The sequence below is a fragment of the Coloeus monedula genome (assembly GCF_965178545.1).
Source record: "Coloeus monedula genome assembly, chromosome: 9".
Lineage (NCBI taxonomy): Eukaryota > Metazoa > Chordata > Aves > Passeriformes > Corvidae > Coloeus > Coloeus monedula.
The window spans coordinates 10,700,911-10,726,226 of record NC_138789.1 but is presented as its reverse complement, the minus strand read 5'-3'; the positions used below and the strand labels follow the sequence as shown (position 1 = coordinate 10,726,226).

The 25,316-nt window shown below is 39.0% G+C and overlaps 1 protein-coding gene across 1 annotated transcript; it reads left to right on the top strand.

The window, feature by feature from the left end:
* The first annotated feature begins 1,145 nt into the window (after nt 1-1,145).
* On the top strand, nt 1,146-24,882 carry EEIG2 (EEIG family member 2). The gene is made up of 11 exons (XM_082286819.1): nt 1,146-1,369; nt 13,785-13,905; nt 14,495-14,524; nt 15,028-15,144; nt 16,322-16,368; nt 18,732-18,838; nt 19,364-19,459; nt 19,990-20,191; nt 20,275-20,402; nt 20,799-20,868; nt 22,429-24,882. The coding sequence occupies exons 1-11, from the start codon at nt 1,221-1,223 to the stop codon at nt 22,469-22,471; spliced, it is 1,110 nt and encodes a 369-aa protein (XP_082142945.1). The 5' UTR covers nt 1,146-1,220; the 3' UTR covers nt 22,472-24,882.
* The last annotated feature ends 434 nt before the right edge of the window (nt 24,883-25,316 follow it).

Below are 25,316 nucleotides of genomic sequence, written 5' to 3'. Positions count from 1 at the left end.
TTGTTTGTGAGGGTTTTTTACTCTTTACTACTACTTTTTTTCTCCCTAGGATTACGCTACAGGACAGTTGTGGACATTCTGATATACTTAGCTGTGTATTATTTGCACTATCTGTATTCATCAGGTATGTATTCTATGAAAAGTATATTTCTATGTATTTATACTGAACGAGGGGTAGCACTACTTTCACAAGCTGCAAGAAGGTTACAGGGGCTCAGCATCACACTGCCTGCATAATCTTACCAATTCTTCTTCTTACCATGTGATTAAGTGCCTGGTTGTGGGACGACATGCTGTGTGTTTCTTGCGCAACGCTGTAAAGAGGAAACTGATCTGCTGATGGGGGCTGCTTCGAGCTTGCTTTATGTTTAAACCTCCTGAAATGGTTTTTTAATACAAAGCTGTTCCCTAGAGAGCACGTGCTGCTGTTGAACTAGACATTAAACAAGAGCGATGCATGTGTGTCGTTGTAATCATCGATGCCACAGGACTGTTCTTAAATGTAAACACAGATGTGTACACCCTCCTCTACAAGATCGTGAGCATCTGTTGTTTGTAGCAGAAGCGGCGCTGGTTGTAAATTAGGTGGTTGAGCGGCTGTACACGACCCCTATAAGGTTTAAATTACAGTAGAAGGAACCTAAATTCAGAGTGGAAACGTCGACGCCTAAACAATGCTTTGTTTTGTTAATGCTCTCTAAATGAAGAGCTGTGAGCAGCACAGTAGGTTTCCGCTCCTGGGACGCACCCCCGGCTCCAGCGGGGTCCCTGGGAGGCGGGGGAGCTGCCGGGCCGGGCTGCACAAGCCCCGCTCGGCCGGGGCCGCGGCCACGTCACTGCTCCGGGCACCGTGTGGGGCGTGCGGAGCGGCACGCCGAGGTCCCGTTATTGAACAGCCTTGCTCCGACCCGGGCCAACTTCTTCGGGAAACCGCACGCCGACGTTCGAGCCTTTCGCGGCAGCGCTCGCCAATGGCTCCGGCCGCCGCTGCCGGCAGCGGGCGGAGCGGAGGCGGGCGGGTTTGAAAGGGAGGCGCCGGCTGCCATGTAAGCGCTGGCCGGGAGCGCCGCGGCCGGCAGGGGCTGAGCTGGGAGCGGTCGCCGCCGCTCCGGCCCGTCCCGCGGTGCCGCCCTCGCCCCGGGCATGGGAGCGGAGCGGAGCGGGGTGGTCGGAGCGGAGCGGAGCTGCCGTGGGGGCGGCCCCCGGGAAGCCCCTGGCCCATGGCCTTCATCATGATGAAGAAGAAGAAGTTCAAGTTCCGCGTGGAGCTGGAACTGGACGAGCTTTCCTCCGTGCCCTTCGTCAACGGCATCCTCTTCTGCAAGGTGCGGCTGCTGGACGGGGGCAGCTTCAGCGGGGAATCCTCCCGGTAGGTGCCTCCGGGACTCGCGAGCCGGGGTTTGCCGGGCTGCGGCCGCCCCCGTCCGACGGGCTCCGCTCGAGACCGCGTCCCAGCGAGAGCAAGGGCGGCCCTGCCGCCTCCGCAGCCCCTCCGCCCGCTCCTTGGCTGCCTTGGCGAGCTTGGGGCTCAGCCGCTTCGCGCGGGCGGGCAGGAGGGCGGGGGCCCGGGGAAGGGAGCGGGTGGCTGCCCCGGGGCTCCTGGCGGCTGTGGCTGTGCTGCTCGCCTTTCCTCTCGTCGAAGGGGAAGCTCCTGTGGCACGGCGTGGCACCGGCTAGGCTGGCCGTCTTCTCATCTCGCCTGCTTTGCCAGCGTTAACGGCGAGAGAACACATGTGGGAGCACTTGTATCTCCTCGTCTGCGTGGAGTCGTAACGTTGTAAATTAAATACTGAGGCTCCTAAACACGGAGTAACAGGGGAAATTAATCCCTGAGTGATGAGGGTTGTCCCAGAGAAACGGGTCGCTTTTGCCATAATGCCTGGAGCTGATGAGCGGACGGGTAACAGGAGGGGAAGCGAATTTCTTGTCCCCGAGCCTGTAGTCTGAGCTGTCCCTTGTGAGTTGTACCACCTTATTGTTTAATGCCTGGACACTGGCTTGCTGTGTTTCGTTCTACAGATATTTACATAGAGAGCTAAGTTTCATGGAAAAGTCCTCAATTTTTCCTCTAAGTGCTCAGGTCGTGTGTTACTGACCTGGTTCATACTCAGTTCTGTAGTGCAAGTGCAACGAGGCCCATGTCTTTTTTCCCTCGTTCTTTTTGCCTTTAGTTGTGCCTCAGCAATAGAGCAGTCATCTGTTGTGACAGTGGCTCCCTGAGCCACTGGTAGCAATGGGTAAATAGAGTGCCAGTGTGTTAATTTTTTCCAAGTACCAGGCAGAGGCAGAACATTGTCAATAGGATGGGTGTGCTGTGGCTTCAGGTCTGAGGAGGAGGAGACTCCCCTCCCATTACACTTGTTGTATGCATTATTTTACTCTAATACTATTACAAAAACAATTTACTGGAAAATGTCTTGTAGAATTCTGGGAGAAGACAGTAACAAATCCATGAATATCCAGTTATTTCCTTGTTAAAATACTGTTGTTACAGAGCTTTCTAAATTATCTGCTTTTGATTCTGTAAATTAAATTAATCAAGGAAAAGGAAGAGAATAAAAATAGAACTTTGGCCTGGAACCTCATTATTTAACCATTCCATTATACTAGCATGTATAACCAAAGATAAATTTTTCTTCTGTGTGGCTGGAAGTCGTTCAACTCATCAGTGTTCTGTTCTCATTTCGTGTCTTTCTTCAACGTTTTTCCTGTGAGTGACTTCATAAGTAATAGATGATGATGATGACGATCATGATTCAGGCACTAATGTGCCATTACTGTCCTACTCCAGCCCTTATTGCCTTGAAGCAATTTTCACAAGCTGACATATGTCTTCTGGGCAGGATCTCTATTTTCAAGGACTTGCTTTCAGCTGAGCAGATGGTTTTGACACATTATGGTGATTTTGAGCCTTTTTTACCTTGCCTATTTATGATGCTAAAATTAAATGCTTGAAAGCCTACATTCATATCTTCATGAATGGTCTATTAGAGTAAAATGTGTGTGGTAGGATGGAGTATGTGTAGGGAAACCAATGTAAAAAATTGTGTCTGAGTTGAAGTTTAGAAATTCTTCCATTTTCTTTTCTGGGGGTATGGCTTAAAAAATAACAGCAATGGAACATATGCTGGTATATCAGGGTCCCTGTAAGTGAACTCATTCCTGCTTGACTGAGAGGTGTTTGGGTATGCTGGTAGGAAGGTAAAGAATTCTTCTGCAGTGATCCTTCAGTGCCAGTTTAGGGAGTGCCTTTGCTCTTGGCTTAAGAATTAACAGATGAATTTTCAGAGTGGTGATTCAGCAAAGGGTTGAATAAGTAAGGAAGAAATTAAGTTTACATCAGAATGGCAGTATTTCAAAACTTCTCAGCTGCAAACCTTCTGATGGCCATCATCTTCTAGTTGCATTCATTTATTAGTTTTGCTGTGAGCTGGCAGCTATATCCCTAAAGTAGTGATCTTTTTAGCTTTATAAAAGAATTCTGTTGTTTCAGAAAGTAATAGACAAACTCATTCCAGAACTTTTATAATACAGGGAGAAACAGACTCTGTTTTCTTAATAGCTTTATTTTTGTTACTCACTGAGGTCTAGTAAACGAATTATTTTGGGAGAAGTTATGAGGTTCTCAAGTTGGTACCCATACAGACCAATAACCTGCTGCCTCTTGCCTTAGAAAGTTTTAAAAAAAAAAAGGCTATAAACCACACTAACATTATTAGCATTTTATTTCCAAAGTTTACTCACAGAGAAAAACGTCATAAAAACCCAGGGCAGCAGTTGCCTTGGAATAGGGGCCCACGTGTATGTAGCAAGCGTCATGAAAACAGTTTCAAGTGATTGTCTTGTCAGCCCTCTATGGATCATGCTGTATGAATGATTAAAGTCCTGATCCTGCAAGCAATGTGGTACCTTCATCATCCCTCTGATCATTGAAGTAAGATGAAAAGAAGACAGATAAAAATTCAAGCTACTGAAAAATAGGTTTTTTTGCTTCTCAGATCTTTTTTGAGAAAGAGCTACCTAAGAAATATGTTATGGAGACATAGGCCACGTTACTGGAGACTTGCCACAGCCCAGTTACTTTTCAGGCTCCCACAGATGTGTGCCTGAAGTGTACAGAAATTCTGTGACCAGGTGAAAGCAGCTTGTGTAGTGCAGTACACAGTGATCTGGCTGGTGTGTAAATAGCAACCACATCACTTTGCATTTTGGTGTTTGCATATAGTTTTTTAGAACTCCAGTTAGAAAACTTCGATTTGAAACATCCCTATAAACATCTGTGAATACTTACTGTAGGAAAATAAAATTCTGTATTATAATACTAAATTTTTAATTACCTGACAAAATATTCAACTTTTAAAGTAATCTGGTAGTGCCAAATAAAATTTCGATCCAATGACATTGACCAGCCAAGTGGCAGCAGTGTTTAAACTGGGAAAAATGTCTGAGAGTTTTTGGGAGAGCAGAACCCTGGAGTTCTGGAGAGAATGAATGTGTTATAAGCTTTGACTCTAAAACAGGGAAAACCTTGAAGGGCATTGTGGAAGGGGGGAGGTGCAGGTTGGTAGTTTCAGCAAATTGACAATCAGCCATACAGTGTAATTCCTGCCCTCCCCTTTCTGAAATTGCTTTCTAGCATGACTTCTGGATCTTTACCATTGTGTTTTCAGATGTTAGAATAAGGGGTAGATTTTCGGCCAATATACTGTGCATGTATGCAGAGCTATGCTAACAAACTTCATTTTCATTTAGGAAGCTTTCCTATCTGGTTTCCTGTGTGGCGAGGTACCTTTGTACCTTTCCCTGGGCCAATGACAACAGATCTCTCTCTTTGAAATTGGATACGTTAATACATGACACTTGTGCATTTTCCAGGATACTGTGTGTCTATATACTTCCTGGTCATGAAACAGTGTGCACATAATGTCCAATGCACCATCAAAGGACAGAAGATTACTTCAGGGCAGAAATTACACACATGAATATTTTGAACAGAAAAAAAATACTATTTTAAGGTACAGATCTGACTAAATATGAAGCATATTTATTTGTGGCCATTCTAATGTAGATATAAATATATAGCAAGTATAGGCTTTCTGCAACTGCCCTCACTTTAACAGGCTGAATTGATTTGATAATTGATAAGCCCCTAGAGTAGATAACTGAGGCTCATAGGCTGAGCTGTTGCTCAATCAGCAGTAAATGAACAGATGGAATATGAGGAAACCCAAGAAATTTTGGAAATAAGGATCTTATTTCTTGAGGGTGTACTTTTAATGCTGTACTCTATCGACTGAGCCTGCAGTAGCTGTAAGCCTGGTAGTTCCATTTTTAGCTTGGTTTCCAGCTGCACCCCACTCCAGAAAAGGACTTGGTTGGTGTGTTCTTCTGACTGCTGCCTTCAGTTTGGTCATATTCCCCTTGCTTTCAGATCTGATTTCTGGCAATTTAGACTGCTGATGTTTTTATCTTCTTTCTTTTGCACAGCAACATTCTAAACTAAAAAGCTGATTATGATTGCTGTATGTGACAGACAGATTCAAGGTGGCCAAGAGCTGTAAGTTTTTTTCATCAAAACATTTTATTTTCCAACAGATTTCACCAATGTCGGGTTTTTTTTACGTACACTCTTGAGTCTTGAGAAGAAGTTGTGGGAGATCATGCATGAATATATTCTTATTCCTAATAGATACAGGCTAGAGCATGTAGTTGTTTTCTGTAGAAATTGACTTCTTATCTGCCGGATAAGTACTTCTTACTTCTAATGACGCATGGCCACCTCCTTCTCAACTGTCTCAAATTACATCTATTTTTTTGTGACACCAGCAAGTAGGTTTTCTGCCTCACCGGATTCTTCAAGTTGTCTTTTTACCATTCTTTTCCTGATTGCTGCTATTGCATTTGAAAGGGGAAAACTCTCCTAGTAACGCAGCTTAACCAGCTCTCTGTTTTTAAACAACAATACTTGTTAGAAAAACATACCTGTCACATGGAATCACTGTCCCTATCACACTAATCTTCCTGCATGATGTATGAATCCTGCTGACAGTCTTCAGAGCTGGATAATGCTACTTCTAATAGCTTCTTCTTCAGCTGTAACTGGATTTGCAGTTGGGGAACCTGAAACAAACTAAGTTTTCAAGTACTGTGAGGAATACTGGCAGTGGGATAAAAATGCTACCTTGCAATTTTGTAGCTGCTTTTTTCAGATTCTTGAATGTCCACTTAATGTTTCCTCAGTTGTGATGAGACACTTGGTTAAGCAGCTTTCAGACCCTGTCCTCTGTAGGGAGGAAAAGGTAAGAAGAATTTCTCTACACAAAGTATAACTTTTTTCAATGTGTAGTTTGTTTGTACTTCTCCTTTCATTAATAGTTACAATAAAATGTGTTTAGTCAACTGATTTAAAGAATATGCATGAGAAAAAACAAAGAATCAGAGGAGTGAAGAATATAAAATTAGTTTTGAAGGGGTACATCTTAGGGCTACATTAGGGGAAAGTAAAATGTTTGTACAGTCTGTTCTTTGCATGGGGTGTAACTGGTTATTGCAGATATGAAAAGGGCTCAATCTTGTGAGATGTCTGTTACTGTAATTATAAGTACTGATAAGAGATAGGTCAACAGCTAACTAGTCACAAAAAACGTTTCTGAGAAGAGATACATGATAGACATCTCTTAAAGAGGGAGAGATGGTGGGAAAAGCTTTCATGCTTAAGGTACCTGGTTTGTGCAGAAGAACTTGCACTTTGGTTTAAAAGAGCTGGTGATGTTTTGTTGGTTTGTTTTTTCGCCCTGACCTCAGCACAGAACATGGAGCACAGTATTTTTCTCCCATAAACTTGCCATTTGCAAGTACCACAGCACCTGATTGCCTTCATATTTTAAGGACTATTTCTGTTCATGGAATAATTTAGGGTGAAGGGTAATGCTAGAGATCACATAGTCAACTGCCTGCTGAAAGCAAGACCAATTTCAGATCAGGAAGCTCAGAGCTTTCTCTGTAATAATGGAGATGCCAGTTTTTGTAGACAACCTGCCCAGCTGCTTCACCACTTTTATTGTGAACATTTGTTCCCTTATTTTACTGGAATCTATCTTGTTATTGCCCCTTTTCCTTTCTCTGTTCCCCACTAAGAAATGTCTGGCTCCATCTTCTAACTTAGTAGAGATGGCTGCAGATGGCAATTAGATCTTCCTTCATCTCATCATCAATCACATTGTAAAAATCTCATGTTTCCAAATTCTCCTGCATCAGAGAAGAATTCATCCCTGACTCCAGACTCTGATCTCACACCCCCTGGACTTGCTTCAGTTCAACAGTCTTCTGCCAAGAAGGCCCCAAAACCAAGCACAGTACTGCAGATACCCTCTCAAATGTTCAATTTCCTCTGACTTGCTGACTTCAGTCTTCTAATGCAGTTTGCCCTTCACAGTGCTAATTCCCTTCTAGGTCTCTGCATTTGCCTCTAACCAGCAGTTTTTTTATGTACAATCAGTTTATATGTATTTTATAAGAAATTGTTGACGTGAAACGCTGCTAGTTAAAAATGTAGCCTGTTTTATTATGAGTAAAAACATGTGGAATAGAAAATGTTCGAGTTTTGCACGTACTAACAGCAAATTAAGTGGGAAGCTGTGCACTGTAAACAAGTGGAGCTCTTCCTGCAGAGCCAGCTGTTTGCTTAGTCCTGAAATTTGTGAACCGTTCAAGCTCTGTTTGTAAATGACTGGTTTTGTTCGGTTTTTTAGCAATGCTTAGGAAAAAATGGTTTTGTTGGAAAAAATATATCATCTTATATGCCTCAGGCGTGAGGGAAACAAAATATTAAAGGAAAAGTAAACTGAATTTTTTCCTGAACAGAGAAATACATTAAAGCTTTGCATAAGCTTATTGCTACAGCATATACTTTGGAGCTCATACTCCAAGCACTTCAAGTGATGCACTTTTCTGTATGAAGCCTAAGTTTAGCATTTGGTTATTGGATAACAATTTAAAGTGTAGCTTAGTACTGCTCCAGGACCCTGTTGCACGGGTACCTGTATCTTTCCTTCAATTATGACACTGTGTGAATTTTACGTGGAAGTAGATTTTGGGTAGGAGGAGTGCAAGAGGGTATTCTTCTCTTACATGCCAAACCAACCATTATGTGTTAATGTATAGTATATATGAGAACTCTATATCCAACAATACCATCCTAATACTAAAGATAGCCTAGGAAAGGTTGAATCTTAGTGTAAAGTACTTGAATCTGAAGCCACTGGGAGTGTGGCTACACTGTTAGATTGTAGGTTAATGCCTTAATTCCTGTCTCTGTAAGGTAGGATCGTGACACTGGCCTTTGTTAAGTGTTCCAGCTTTCTGCAGAAGAAAGATGTTAGATGCATAAAAAAAGCACATATATATATATAAAATATCTATATGAATGGGATATTGCTCCCATTTTAAAAGACTATTTGCTAGACTAAAAATAACTCTGTAACTCCAGTCTACTAAATACTGTATTTGTATCAGAAGGACAGAGCTATCTGTATTAAGTTTATTCAGAGGGGGGTCCATCAAAGGAAGCTTTAGGTGATAGAAGTCCATTTGCCCGCCCACAAATGAGTACAGTAAGCAAAGGCAGGGGAGGGTGGAGGGCCTAAAATAATACCCATGTCCAGCTACTCCCAGTCCTGTCACAGGAACCATCAGCCCCATCAAAGCCCATCTACACAAGCCCAGGGACACACAGGCAGGTGGAGAACTGAAATTATGGGCCTGGACAAGTGGACACTCTTGGGCCCCTCCCAGGGCTGCCCCAGGAGAGCCTTAGCCCCATTGTCCAGGCAGGAAACCCATCATATTGGTAAAACGTATTTTGGACTGAGGGGAGTTGCTGCCTATCAGACACATCATGGGATACAGGGGAAGAGGCTTATTATGGGACAATTTGGGGAGGAATGAAAGGTGGAGGAAGGGATGAGTTTGAGGAGGAACAAGTGTGGGGAAAAACAGGGAGTTAAGGGGATAAAGGGTAAATAGTTTGCTGGTTGGTACATTTGTCTAATCTGTTTCTAATTAGTACTGTCTGTTGTATCTTTGTATTGAACTACATTGTGGCCCCTTTCCTGGGGGAAGGGCTCTCTGTTCAGTGCGCATTGCGGGACAGGGGATGTCTGAGTACCAGCAACTGGAGTCAAGAGTGTGTCACAGGGCCTGGGCTGCCAGCAACAGGAGAGGCCAGAGTGAGCACATTTAAGCCACGGCAGTGGGACTTCGGGTCACAGGGCCCTGTGTGTCCACTGTGCCAGCAACTGGCCTGGAACTGTGGGCCAGACCACTTGCATGCCAGGAACTAGAGAGTCCAGATGTGTTAAAGCAAATGCTAGCCACTGGGGTGGGACCAGGAGTCAGAGCACCGTGTGCCTGTGGTGCCAGCTTCTGGAGCTGATGTGCTCAGGGATCAAGCTGGACTGTGGAGCAGGTGGGATATCCTGGGAGCCATACACGTCTCTGTGTATGTATGTATGTACCTAGCAGACCTCCGGCGTGCTCAGCCCCAGGGGTGGGCTAAGGCTGGCTGAGTGGCCCGTGTGCCTGTGACCAGCGGGCCGGCTCTGTGTGCGGGGAGTGGGGGCTTCCCGGGAATACCTCTTAAGCCTCGCTGCTGCTTGCATCTGAGGCATGGAGCAGCAGCAGCCTCACTGCCCTCAGGCCATCTTATCAACATGATAGCTCTTCTTCTAAAATAAACAAGCAAAACTTAGGTGACTCTCTCATCAAATGACTAGCCTTAAAAGATAATAATATGCTCATTTACCTCATGTAGTGAAGAAGCTATTTTTTTCAAGGTATTTACAGTGAGTAGAAAACTCATGTTCTGTCCACAAGCTGTAAGATGCATAAGCAAACACCACTTTCTTTGACATAAAGAAGTGTACTGACCCAGCTGAATCTAAAAGTAGTTCTGGAAGTATTTTCATGTGAACATAGTCTGATACAAAGACTGAATAGCCTCTTAAAACAAATGATCCCAATTTATTGTTTCTTTGGTAACCAATAAATCTAAAATAATTGCACTAAAAACACAAGCAGTTTAACATAATATAGCTAAAGATTCTAACTGGCTGTTTAGAATAATTCGGATAAAAACTTCTTAATTTTTCCGATTAATGGAACACAGTCTTTTGGTAAATGTCCACAAGGAGTTTTGGCTTCTTTATTTCAGAGCCTCTCATGCTAAAGCTTTTCCATTTATCAAGAAGGAATCTTTCCTATGACACTTAAGGTCCTTAAAAGTGATTTATTTTTGCATTTGTAGCTATTTGCTGAACAAGGCATTAGTCATAGATTTTATCCATGAACAAACAATCTAATGAACACAACATCTTAAAAAAAAAAAAAGTCCATCTCTTTTTAACAATTTAGGATGAGGAGGTGACTGGATTAGGATTTATTGTTTCTTTTATTTGAGTTTACTTTTTCCTCTGTTGAGGGTCAAAAGAAAAATCCAATACTTTTATTCAACATTTTAAGTGGCAATTGTGTACAGTATATGAAATATATACAAATAAGGTCTTGTTTACAGCTGAAATCTTGTATTTGGAGTTTAGTCAATGTGAAATTGTCCTTCTAAAGAAGAAACAGTGATGGTAACTTACATTATACTTTGGAGTCACTTTATCTTACACTATCTGTTTATTGAATTTATTCTTGGTTACATATTACTGACAGCATTTATTAAGTTACACTGAAGCACTACAGCCTAGTACGTATTCCAGTGCATCTTGGTAATGAAGATATGTTTTGATTAAGAAAACAACTGGTTTTGCTTTGCATGTGGTAAAGTGACCGGGAGGCTCATAGGAAACTGACTCAGAACGGAAAGCTCTCCCCAGCGTGCCTGCGGCACCGGCACAGCTGCCAAAAGTTATCTGGGTTCATTTCCATAGCAGCCAATCAATACAGCTGTTTATTTTCTGAAGGCCTTGCACTTAACTAAGAATCTTATAAACTTAGATGTTACTGTTGAAGTGAAATGTTCTGATTATTTGACCTTGTTTTTTCAGCATGATGGGAATAGCTAGATGGTACTCCTCTTTACTAAAAAATTATTAAAATACATCAATTCTTTCTTTTATACAGTGGAATTAGAAGAACTGTTTAGTGGGATTTGGGGCAGTTGGGGTTTTTTTTTAATTGTGTACAAATTTTTCTAATGTCTTGTGATTTAGGTGCCAGTGAGAGAAACTAATGATACTTTTTTTTTGACATCCTCATGAGAAGAAAGCAGTATTCCTGGTTTTGATTTTATTTTTACAAAAATTAGACCATCAGTATCCACAACTGAGGCTTTTTTACTGTCACTTCTACTTCTTGTTTGCAAATCCTGACCTGTGATATGAGTGGACTGAATCTATCAAAAGCAGAGTGGTTTCGTGCTATCTTCCTTACTTGAACCATGATATCCATATAGTAGTATTGGTATGTTGAAATAAATTCAAAATCCTGAAAGGTTTTAAGGACACTTACATTTCTCAAGCAGATGTTGCTTACATTTATCTTGCACTTACAAGCAAAAATACGTTTAATGTTCACTGCATTATCTTTAGCTACAATGTGAGTGATGTCTGGAACACTCTGTAGAATGTGCAGCTGCTTTGACTTTGCTGCAGAAGCAGAAGGCTGTTGTGAGAAGCAGGAACAACTTGAACCATAATACTAAGTTGTACAAAGATTTTGGCACATCATTTTGACTTCATGAGTTTACAAGAACACTTTTTCAATGGGAAAAAAGTATCATTACTTACTAACTGGAGATGTTACAGAAGTAAAAACACTACAAGAACTTAGCAAAATGATGAATAGCAGCAGAAGTGATGCTCTTATTGGTAGTGGTGTCCTGGGTGACAAGGAGAGGGTGGGAAGGATGATGATGGCTGCTGTCCTACTTGTGTAACAAACAGATGTAAAGAGGAAGGATCTTCTGACTTGTATGGATGACAAGTGAACACTTTTAGTGGCACTGTATTATATGTGTCACAAATGTTAGCAGTTATCAATTATCCCTTTTAAGGGTGTATTTTACTTGATGTCTTCTTGTCTGAGCCTGTTTCAATAGAGATGTAACTACTTGTAATTTGGCTTTTTAAAATTCTGTTCTTTTTTGTATTTAAATAACTCACATGACAGCAGGATGGGATTCTTTTTTCCCAAAGTACAGGAAAGTTTGCAATGTAAAACATACTAGATAAAGAGTAGATCATGGTGTTTACAGACCATGTTCCTTTGAGGTCACATGCTTGAATATGACTCAGTGTTGTATCATCAGAATCTATTCATCTGTTGTGGTCATTAAACTGACTCATTTTAGGCAGTCTGGCTTATTCCCACCTTAGGAAGTCACAGTGCCAGTGAGTACTGGAGCTGACAGTCTCACCAGCACAGCAAAGGGAGCTTTTGTGAGCACCCTGCAATTCTTCATTTTTCTATACACGTGATGAACTCTGGCTCCAGCTTATGCACAACCACAGAATTCTATCTGCTAAAGCTATCAAACTGCTTCTTCGATAATAAGCTGCTGTCAGAAGTTAGTATAAAACATAGGAATGTATGTATTAGAAAAATGGAAGAGGAAAAAAGAATATTTTTATATGTGAAGACTGTACTTCAGTGATCAGAGTGGTAGAAAAAATTATCAGTTTTTTCACAGTTCCAAGCTGTGAGTTTAGAAACATGGGGCTAGAAAAGAACTTTTGATTATTGAGGCAAGTCCTCAGAATTACAGTCCTTATGTCCCCCGTTAGTGAAAAACTGGCCAACCTCGTGGTAAAATACTGTAAAGACTTCCTATGCATCTACTTCTCTTACTTGAAAACTGTTCTAGAAACTTGCTCTGTAGTTTGAGGCCTTCTAACTCTCAGTTTTAAATGGGTGTTTGACTATGCTTCATTTTGGTCATAACCATTTCTCATTTGACTTAAAAGTTATTTGGTCTGTCAAGTATTTGAATCACCAGTGTATTTTTATTAGATGTATTTTTTTCTTTTAAGATACAGGGGTTTTCTAGTTGTCCTCCCTGTAGCTGTTCATTTTGGAGTCTGTTCTTGGTCAGTTATCCAAACAGAATGTGTTGTCTGAGCCTTATAAAATGACATTTGTAACTGAAAGCATCCTACATCTTGCCTTTGTCTCAGCTGCATCATACTCAGATTGTTCTCCTCCAGTGAGAAACAGATCCCTTCAGATGTGTCAGCTTATTTTGCTCTCAAATGGCAAGCTCACAGTATGAAGCTGAAATTCTCATTTGTCCCAAGTGTATTTACTTTGTGTCTGGTTATTGCACATCATCTCCTTTCTACTTTTCCAGGCCTCAAATTTATGTAGCTTTGCTTGTATGATGCTCCTTTTCTCTGAACTGAAAAACTGCTTGTCAAAGATACTATCTTGAGCACACTGCAAAGCTCAGCAGCTTGGGAGACAGTGCCTGGGAGCTAATGTTCTGGAAGACTTCACTCTCCTGATGCAAACTGCAGAAATTACGCTCTCATTCATTTGCAAAAACACATGGCTGTTGAATTCTTCTAGAGGTCTAATACTGTGTTCAAGGTTTGGAACAGTTTTTAGTCATGCTACACTGTTAAGAGCAGAATGGGAGATTATTCAGGCCTTGGAACAGAATTTGCATGAAGTGACCATTCCACAAGCAGTGGAACCAGTGTTTGTTCTTGAGCTGTCTTACTGCAGTGTATGCTTCTGAACATATGTGCAACTAACACTGAGCATATGCTCTCTACTTGCAGGGAGGTAGTACAGGCAAATTGTGTCCGCTGGAAGAAAAAGTTCTTCTTTATGTGTAAAATCAGTGCCAGTGCCACAACAGGGATTCTGGATACTTGCACTTGCAGGGTGTCTGTACGGAAGGTAAGTAGATTTTTTCACCTCCTTTCCTCTTTTCTTGTGCTTTTTTTCCTTTGCTTTGTTTTAATTTTTGAATGTCTGATAAACTCCATAAAGCAAATTTTAGCTGCAATCACATCAGGTATTCCTTTAGTCAAAATTTTGTAGTAATCTTATTACTTACTTTACTTTGACTAATTCATGGGGGTTTTATGTTCTTACTGAAGAAAACCCTTTTCCAGCAGGGCAGCAAAGGAATTACTCCTCAGTGTTTATGAAGTTAGCCCTTGATTGATACTTCCATTAAACAGCAGTAAGCTTAGAAGCCTTGAACCATGCTAAGTACCAGAATTTTGCAGGCAGCATGTCCTACCTTTGGGGCCAGACCTTGTAAGAGCCAAATGCCAGCTGGCATCGGGCACTTGCCCTTCCTCTCTCCAAGACAACAGTGTCTTGCTGGCCTGCTCCAAAGGCATTATGAATATTAAGGTCTAAATGACAACAGCAGTCTAGCAAATGTGTGGTGAGATTTAAAAAAACCAAACCCAAACAAAAATCCTGAGTCAGTCTATTTAATGGCTTAATGGTGTGTCTTTTTTCCTTTTTTTTCTAGGAATTAAAAGGAGGAAAGGCATATGCAAAGGTAAATTGAGATGTAGCTAATTTTGCCTACAGATAAGCTTTTCTTTCTTGCCATTTTATGCCCTTTTAAAGTAATTACAGAATAGTACGTAATACCCATGATTTCATTATGTGCATTGTAGTGACACAGTGCTGTTGGAACTGTCAATCAGTGTGTTTAGTAAGTATGTAACAGTGTTATACCACCAGAACTTTTTTCTTTCAAGCTGGTATGCGGAAAGGGTTAGTAAAAGTAAACATTTACATTCACATTAAAAAATAAAGAAAACTCTCCCCATTCTTTTTCTCTTTTTGCACTTTAAATTTTTAACTGAAAATGGAACTATGCTGGATTTTACACTCAGGGGTTTTTTTCTGCTTTTTGCCTCAGTCCATTCCCTTTAATAGGCATCCTCTTATACATATTTGAAAGAAACTGCTACTGAGTGGTACTCAATGTGTAATTATCAAGTACCTTCATTTAGTCAAATGCTTACTACTAACTTTATCATTTTCTCTTAACAGCTGGGATTTGCAGATCTAAATCTAGCAGAGTTTGCTGGATCGGGAAATACCACTCGTCGCTGTTTACTGGAAGGTTATGATACCAAAAATACAAGACAAGATAACTCCATTCTTAAAGTAACTTATTTCCTTTATCATACTTAAAGCAATAAAGTAGAGAACAAGTGGTATTTTTAAGCACTTAATGAAATTTAAACTTATTTACTGAACCTCTTTCTGGAAGGAAAGCTATTTAAAGTAAAACCAAAAGTGTTGTTTAGAGACAATCATTAAAATCCACACAGTCAAAACCAGAATTTGTCCTACACTTTGAAATGGAGCTGAATAGCTGTAAAAGAAAAGCTTTTAAAAGGTGTTCCTAGTCTAAGGGGAGCTGTAAAATGAACAAATTAATATATGGTATCTTCAAGACTGAGTAACTTTCTGTGCATCTTTCTGAGAGTGAATCTATTAATTGGCTTATTTATGTACAAGCTACCTTCAATACCTCCATGACTCCTGGGATTTTCCTGTTTTTATTTGATAGTAATCACTGTAACAGTTGGGGAGAATTCTTAAAAGAAACCCACTCTGACATTCTCTTCCATTAGTCCAGGGAGCTAAAAAACTGAATAAGCTCCATAAACCTGAAAATAATTCCATTAAGAATGTTTCAGGCAATTAAAAAAAAAAATTCTTTTCCTACTGAGACACTGGGATTAATTTCCCACATTCAGTATACTGTCTATGCATGGATTTTCTCATCTCCGACAGTCACAGACTGTCCAGAACACTTGTAATTGATGGCTTTGACCTGCCTAACAGGCCTTCAATGCACTGTGTCCTATGGCTTATTTACCCTGTGTGGTTTTGCTGTGTCTCTGATGTTAGCACAACCTGTCCTGAGAGCCAGCAGTTTGCTGAACACCCTCAGCAAAGAACATATTCAGCACCTACTGGTCTAAACAATACTCTTGTTTGCTCATTCAGGTTTTAAGTTTCTTGGCTCTGTTTTTCCCTTGAAGACATCTTAATTATTAATAATTCTAAGATTCTCCTTGATCTATGTGTCTTTTTCAGAATCTTGTATGTGTAAATATCTTACTTTAAATGGTATTTTGTGTTGTTTGTATGCCTATTAAGAAAAAAGATGCAGTTGTTTGCCTTAGTGTGTTTATTTGCATGTATGATTATGGCATTTTGTTTTCCTTAAATGTAACATTTGTGGCAAATATAACTTACTTACATGACCATGTATGTGTCACAGACCAATTTTTCTTTTCCTTATGGTGGATTTTGTTTTCTTTATGTGTAGGTTTTGATCAACATGCAGCTGATGTCTGGAGACCCGTGCTTTAAAACGTAAGTTTGTAAAAAATCTCTGTGGGATGGTGTTTTGATTGTACATTCCATGTTGAGAATTACACTTCTGATTTGTGTTTTCACATCTCTCCAATCTGGCAACAGTACTTTAAAAAAAAAAAAAGGCACAAATAAATGGCACGGTAGCTGAATAATGACTAACATGGTAAAACTGCCAGTAGAAGTGTCATAGATCTTCTTGCTGTTAGATTCTTAGTATCAAGCACAGAATACTTGCCTGTATATCTGTAATGTAAAAAAAAACACTTCAGGGAAACTGCTCCTGCAGCAACCTTATATAAATATACTTGGTACGGGGTGATCTGACTAATCCTTGTGTCTGGAAAAGGTGCTGCTATACCTTTTATTCACAAGTCTCAGGTGATTTTGAAATATTCATTTGCAAAAAAGACCCTGACAAACACAACAGAAGCATGATTCAACTTAGTACAAGAGAATGCACTTACAGACATTTAGTTAGCAAAGACATTCTGCAAGTTAGTAAAAGATGCAAGAGGTAACCTCTGAGGGGGCAGGTAGCTAGGAAAATTCACTGCCATACATTGAGGATCCTTTGACCTTGTTGTCCTTAATCTGTAGTTAAGGAAGTGTAATAGTTGTGCTGTGATTCTGTACCAGTCTAGCTTAGGTGATTCACCACAGAACTCTTCAATGTACCCTTACACCACTAAATGTCCTTTCTTTTCTCTTCTACTAACCTTTAATGAGAAGAATAGAACACTGAACACTGTAGAATCTCATCTTGTGCTTATTGAATAAATAGCAAGAGGGTATTATCTGAATTTGTCTGATTGGGCAAAACTTTTCTGTATCCCTAGTTACTTAGCACCTTTTTTACTTCAGAACAACTTTAGTACATTTACTTTAGAGTCAGACCTACTAATAAATATGTCACTGGAACTGAGGAACAATTCCTCAAAGGCTAAAATCATTAGTCTTGGATACTAACAAAGAAATGTATTTCTGTTTTTTACTGCCTAGTACTGAAGGAGTTTAAATTAGTACCTAAATAGCTTTCTGAATTCCGAGAAGAAATCGCTAACTCAAATTATTCAGACTTGGCATTTTCTTCCAAACTGGTGATATAACCGCTTCCTGGAACATAAACTTTCAACACAAACGGAACAAAAAATTTATCTCATCCAGATGTCCTTTGTAGAAGGAAAAATAAACCTTAAAACAGTTTCACAATCTGGAACCAACTACATATTTTATGAAGAAGCCTCGAACCCGTGGGGTTTGATATGGGATGACATCCCTGAAACCATTCCGTTCTTGCTTTCAAAAGTATGTTATACAGTTAAGTCACACAGGCACTGTATTTCTAGACGTGCTTTTTTCTTTCTCTATTTACTTTCAAACATAACCTAAGAAGGGCTATGTTACTCTACATGAAGACAGTGACTAATTTATTGAATATGTCAAATCTAAAAATGTCAACCCACTTGTATGCAGACCAACAGTCTGTTCCCAAAGCAGAAAAGAACAAAGCATAAAAAACCCCCTGTAGGTAACATCTTGAAATGTATTTTGGTTGTATTTGCTCGCAAGAAATTGCTTGCGCTCTGTCATTTTCTAATTAGTTTCTTTTGCTCTAGCAAAACACAAACTAAGAGGTTTAGTATTTTAATAAAATCTCCCTTTGGGTCTTGGTATTAACTCAAACAAGCATTTAAGCATTATTAAAAGCCTTTTAATATTGAACTAAAATATAAATTATGTCATACATTATGCTTTTTTATTTTGTAGGAGGTAGAATTTAGAGGGCAATACATGGAGATGGTTCATAGACCCCTTTATTAGGAGCTGGGAGGGTTATCAGCCCAGAATCATTTCCTGTCCTGTAACAGGGATGAAACAAAGCCAGGAGTACGTCACAGCACACAAGCCAACTTGGCCAACTGTTGTGCATGCTGGGGTTTTTTTTACGTACCACCTTTATGTGTATTCCATCAAGTACTGAATTACATATATTCTTAGCATGTAAACTGTCCTGTGATTCATACACTTAACAAAAATAAGAAACAACTTCAAGTTAAAGACATATCACTCCACCCATCATCAGAAAAGGAAAAGCCTTTCCCAGGATCTCCAGAAGCCTGAGGGCTGAGCAGATTGATTCTGTAAAATGTCCTTAAGCTCAATAGCAAAAGCTTCTTTTTTTGTTCATTTCTTTCAATAGGGGACTAGGCAGCATGTTTTCAGAAAAGAATTGCAGGTCTGTTAAATTGATGCACAGTATGAATTATGCCAACATATTTGAAATGAAAACTATGTGCTGATCGATTTGGAGGGATTACAACAGAAGTACAGCAAATCTTAACCACCTTTTTTTCTTACAGACCTCCTTCCACAGCAACATCTATAGCAATTGCTGGAGAATCAGAGTCTTTGCATGAAGACAGGAAAGGTGGAGAAAATTTAAAAGTAGCGCATCTGGGTATAGCAGGTATAGAATAATGCTCTTAATTTTTCAATGCTTTTATAACTGGCATCATAGTTTCAAGGAGATGTACAAAATACTTCAAATCTGAAAGGGATGCTGACAGTTGGCCTGCAGAGGAACCTTCTTACATGGCTTGTGAGTTTCTACTTCAAGCACAGCTGAAATTTTATGCAGGTTAGCTTTTCAGACAGAAAACGTCTGGCACAACATTCTGTTATGATACTGGAGAAAAGCATGGTCATCTCTTTAATATTGACACTACACAAATTTACAGCTACATTTCATACAAATCTTTCTAACCCAATGGTACTCTGTTTTGCTCAGATACATATTATGATTTTTACTTTTTTAAAGAATGTATATTCATTAACATTTTTGCAGCACTTCAATCTTCAAAAGGTTTGTAGAAAATCAGTGTCAAGTCTGTAATTCCTCTGGGAAATATGACTTTTGAATCTAATCAAGATTACAGGGAAAGTAGCAATAAAGCTGGCTTTAGGAACACTGTCTGACTTGCACATGTTGCAGATGTCTCATCAAAGAGTGCCTCAGTCCCAGATGAACTTGGTGCATGTGGACATTCCAGAACATCAAGCTATGCAAGTCAGCAATCAAAACTGTCAGGTAGCTGTTCACAATTTTGTTATGAGTTGTTGGGGATTATTTTTCTTTTACAGGCTTAGACAGGAGAAAATTAGTTGACTTTATGTTTTAAAAAGGGTTTGCGTTGAAAGCATTTTCCTAGGAGTTTCAGGTGTGGCAAGGGTAACATTTTTTCCCCTCTTAAAATTACACTGGATTATGTCTTCAGATGCAAGACAGCTTTTTCCCTTCGCTCCCTCCAATTAATGTATCTGAATGAGACTTTTACCTCTTCCATGAGTAAAAAAAATGGAGACTTAGCTCTAAAAGCTGAAGGGGATGGTATTTGTCATTCTACTTGTTATGATATAAACAGGAATTACTTAGAACAAAAAGAAAATGGCATGTGTTAGAATACAAAACCTGAAGTCAGTTGTCTAGTTGATGCATGCACATACATTCATAGGGCTTTTTGAAGTCCCTTCAGAAGACAGAACACAAATTCCGGTTTTAGGATGGACCTGGCCTGTCAAGAACATACCTAACCCCTATCTCCTGCATTTTCCCAACAGGTTATAGCACATGTCATTCTAGATCATCCAGTCTGTCTGAACTCTGCCACAGGAGAAACACCTCAGTGGGGAGTACCTCAGTGGGAAGTACCTCAACAGGAACTGGAAGTATTCTAGAGCCATGTGAAGAGACTGAGCCAAAAGTAACTGAAGCTGATACTGACACATCTACTGAAGATGCACCATCGGAAAAACAAAGCAGGTACACTTAATCTGAAAGCCTTATGTAGCACAAGTAAATTACTTTATCATGTCTAAGAGCTCTACATATACTTATTTTTGCAGACATCCCGTAAAGCAAGACTCTGTGGAGTCACAGCTGAAGAGGGTTGATGCTACCAGAGTTGATGCTGATGATATAGTTGAAAAAATACTCCAGAGTCAAGACTTCAGTTTAGACTCAAGTGCAGAAGGTATGGAGATCAATAAGGAAGCTTAGGGAAAATTGATGTATATTTACAGGCCTCAGGAAAACCCATTCTCTTCACAGTCCCTGTTGTTTGTATTCATAAGGACTGTGCATGTGGATTGCTAAATTTTCTGCTTCATCTTGTCTACCAGAAATTGAAAATACCCTCACATGACTCAGGGAGCTTTCCCAGATCATTACTTCAAGGCTAAAAGAGCAAGTACTAATCTATGACAAAGGTAGCTCCTCCAACCTACACCATGTAGGAGTTGGTTCCTCATTACGTAAAGTATTTGCATCTGAAAGTATCAGCTACAGAACTGGTAGATTTAAAATTACTTAGATTTAGCTAGGGCAACATTAAAGAAAGCTAACATATTTTAATTCATTTGCCTTTTAGAAGAAGGTTTAAGATTATTTGTGGGCCCTGGTGGAAGCACTTCTTTTGGAAGCCACCATCTACCTAACAGGTATGTAGCTTGAACAACTAATCCATAGGCAATACTAAATAAAAATGCATCTTATACAGCAATTATTCTGCATCTACATTCTTGATCTTTGTATCTTTCTATTCTGTATCATTTAAAAGCACTAGAAGATCTAGATTGTCAGTTTTTAAAATAGGACACAGATTAGTTCCAAAACAGAACTGATGTGTCAGCCATGAGAACTAACTTTCGGAGCTTCTGAAGAGTCTCAGTTCCAAGGTTTTCAGATGCAAGCAATGTTTCAGTATGGACACAGGAAACAGACACCAGTTTCAAATGTGAGCTCTACAGCCTTACTACATTACCATGGAGTGGGAAGAAAATTTTAAGTGTTTTACACATCTACCTTTACAGTATCAAACTGTTACGTCTTCCTGATAACAAGCCTAATTTTCTTCAGTTTTTCCTCACAAATCCTGTTTCCATTTGTTACATTTGTTTCAATGGTTTCTTCATCTTTCAGCTATTTGCAGTCCTAAACTCTTTCTTTTGATCATCTGCTTCAGATTGTCTTGTAGTTTAGAACCAGAGGCTTTTTTTTCTTCTCTAAACCTTCTTCAAATACCCTGATATATGACTTGACCTGAATGTGTTAATCTTCAGATGAGAAAGCATGAAAACCAGGCAATATGCTCTAATACTGTGTTTCTGCAGTCCAATGTAACTCAATATTTTTAGCTCAAGAAATTAGAATATCCTCAGTATTTCAGTAATTACTATGAACTTAGGTATAAAGGCAGCTGTTAATATACTGAGATTCATAACATAATTGCATTTTATATGTGCACGCAATACTGATGGTTAAAAGATGATTCTCACTGGGTTATCTGCAAGCTGGGCATACTAATGGCTGTCTAGGATCACATGAATGGGTACAGAACACATTCCTGTAGCATACAGAGATCTGTCCTAATGCAGTTGCCAGAACAGTCCATGCACAATACTATACTAAGGCAGAGCTTACCCTATTAATTTTTTACATAGTACTGCAATTTGCTGTGGAAAACCATCCAGTATGGGCTGTCACCTGGGAGGTGAGAGAATTTAATTTACAATTCAGAGTAAACAAACAACTGAAGATGTTTTTCTTTTATTTTAATGTAAGATGATGATCACTTTCTGGTTTTTTTAGACCCATTGATTTATTTATGGATAAATGTATATGAAGAGTATTAGCTGCATATGATATAGCTGTGGGGAGGGGTACCCTAAAGGTGATGTTTAAGAAATTCTAGTGAAGTCCAACAGTAACTTCTTGTTCAGTAACATTAGTTTTTGTTCATTTTGACTGTAGTACAAAAAAAAATCTCTTTAATGCATTAAAATGTAGGTGACTCCATGGCATGGTAATAATGACAAATGTTTTCTACCCTTCACATTTAGCTGGTTTGATATTTCCTGTTTGGGTGGAGAGGTTTTGCTGGGGTCTTTTTGGAAGGGCTGTTGGTTGGGTTGTTTAAACAATACACTTCCTGATATGTGATACTTGCTATTTAGCTTTCATTTAAATTAACATTGAACTAACTTTTTTCAAACTTTCAGAGTAGGATCTGGAGCATATGAGCAGGTGGTGATAAAACGCTAAACTGGATGTCAAATGAGGAAAACTTGGAACCCTGATGTTGATACTTCTGGTAGTGTTTGCTCTGTTGCAAGAGCTGAGAAAGACAAAATGAACTCAATGTACTCTTTTTCTGAAAAGCAGTGGAATGCCTCTTGCTCATAGAGCATCACCTTCTGTGGTATGAAGGCAATGTTTAGCTAGGTGTACCTTGTGAGACCACTTGGACCATTTCTGTAAACTCTGATGTTAGTGGAATTACTTAATATCTGTGAAACATCTGTGGAAGCATGATGAAACAAGTCCCATTTCAATGATTTATATAAGAGATCACTTGTGGTAATGGACTTTGTTCATAATGTCTTTTCTAAAGAAACTTCTCAAAGTTGGTTGTAAAAGAACCTGAGAAAAATAATTACTCAATTTGATCCTACATGCCATTTTATTTTTACAGAAGCTAATTCCTCATATTGAGTCAGTTTTTATCAGGTCAAAATTATGGCCTCCAAAAAACAGGCCAGCTATGTTTTAACATAACCAAAACCTTCTCTTAAGAGTACTGAGCACAACTTCATTGTGAGGTTCAACAAAAGACGTGAATGTCACATACATTTAAAACAAATCCCCAAAACTAAATAGATTGAAAGCAGCCACTAATCAGTTGTGCTAACTGTAAATTAAGTCTACAGGCTTAAATGCATCAAATGTGACATTTTTTTGTTCAAGTGATGAAAAAAGTGAGCTTCCACACCAAAACACTAAGGCACAGTAGTGTATTATCAAGAAAGTTGCCTCGATTGTTAAATCTGGAGTTCAGCAGGTGCTCCCACAGAAACTCACTTCAATAATGCATGAACATTGAGATGCAATGGGATGGTACTGTTTACAAACCTAGTCAGTAGTTTACTACCACTTAATGTTTTTTATTGTAGCTTAATCCTTCACAGTCAGTGCTTTGCTTATGTTTTGAATGTGCCTTGCGGGATTGGGGGTGTACAGGGAGATTAAACAATTTACTAAGGAATTTAAGCTTTAAATCTAGGTAAGCATCTCTACTATCATTAATATAACTTGTTAAGAGAAGCACTTTATTGTAGACCTATCTGCACACTGAAAAGGTCTTGGTGTGCAACAGCTTTGCTGAACACTTCTTTTGCTATCTGTCCACTGTTACATTAGGTCAATGTACTGTATTTAAATTTGCACAAGTAGTCATTTGCCTGACAGGCAAGAGCAAGCTCTTTAAATTTTCATTGAGAATATGAAAGAATCCATTTTTAGAAGGATGTGTTAGGTGTAATTAATTGTAAACTGCAAATGACTTAATTTTTTTTTTACATTTAGTGGTACTGTTTATCAATTAAGGCCTGGAATAACTAGAAATAGTGTGGCGACTTTTGAAAGCTCAGAATGCTTCAAATTTTTGCTCAGAGTGGTGTTTGACACCTTTTTATTGATGTAAAAGTAGGCCATGTTTAATAGGTTAAATTAGGAAAAGCAGACTTGGTTTTCCAGAAATCCATGGCAGAATTATTAAAATTTTATTTGTATTTTTAAGGAAATTTCAGATTTTAAAGCTAGAATACTGTTATTGAATATGATGAATATGAGCTAATTCTCAGTTTTGGTACTTGCATACTTTTATTGCTACTGTTAATTATAATCTCTTTGGAGTATCTAATTAGGTAAAGGAATTAATACAAAGATTCTATTTTAGCTGCTCTTAATAGAAGTGTGTGGTATTATCAGTTTCTGTTCTCCATAGGAATTTTAAACAGAAACTAATCAACTGCTGGCATACAACTCTCTCTCACAACATTATAGTCTCCTTTCCTGTTAAATAACTAATTCATACCAAAAGAATGCCATTACAAGCAGAAGATGTCAAGAATTTGAATACGTGCTTTCAGTACTCTTTAACACTGCTATACTTGTTGGCAAATCTATTAAAACCAGTAGTAGTTAAATGGTGGTTTACTTACATTTACTAGGAAAACTACATGTAGTTTGAGGAAAACAGACTTTTAAAAAACACTGTACAGCTACTTATGTAATTCTCAAGGAAATTTCCATAGCCCATTCTATTTTAAGTTAAACAACACAGCTAATTGTCATAGATTAGATAACTTGTTTACTAGAAACAATATTTTCTTGCCTGAGCAGATCTTTTAAATAGTAGGGAAGTTGACATAAAACCCCAGCTTTTCATAAAACTGTATCCTAGTAATTTATTTTCCTGACTTGACTTACAACTCTTCATGAAGTGATTATGTAATTGTGCATCATTAAAGTGGAACATAACCTTCACATTTAGGTGTTGTATTTTCTTTTTCGTAAACTCTCATATGAATACTGGAGACTTTCATGTTGTAAACTGTTTGGGATGTGCTGGTGGATTATGGAATTTTTAAACTGTATTTAAATACAAATCTCTCAGACATTCAATAAACTCATGTCTTCAGCTTGGAATAAGTACCTAAACAATTGTCTCTTTTTTTTTTAATGCAAAAAATGACAAACTTAATTGGCAGTTTGAATCCATTTCAGTTTCTCTTCCAGTTAAGGATGACTTTTTAAAATGCTTTGCCTTTTTCTGCTTCTGAGTTTTCACACAGTTTCAATACATCTACATTATCAGGAAAATGTGTCATTTAGATCCCATTCTTTTCCTAATAGAGAAGGAAAATCTTTTAATTTGTAACACTGATCAGAAGCATCCTGTTCAACTATTCTGACCAAAACCAAACAATAGCTATATACCTTATTTCCCTTATATTCAGGATACTGCACTGTTTTCTTGATGGTAGTGTTGGGAGATTTTTCTGGTTCTCTTGTGGAGTTTTGTTCTTGTTAACTTTTTTCCATCTGC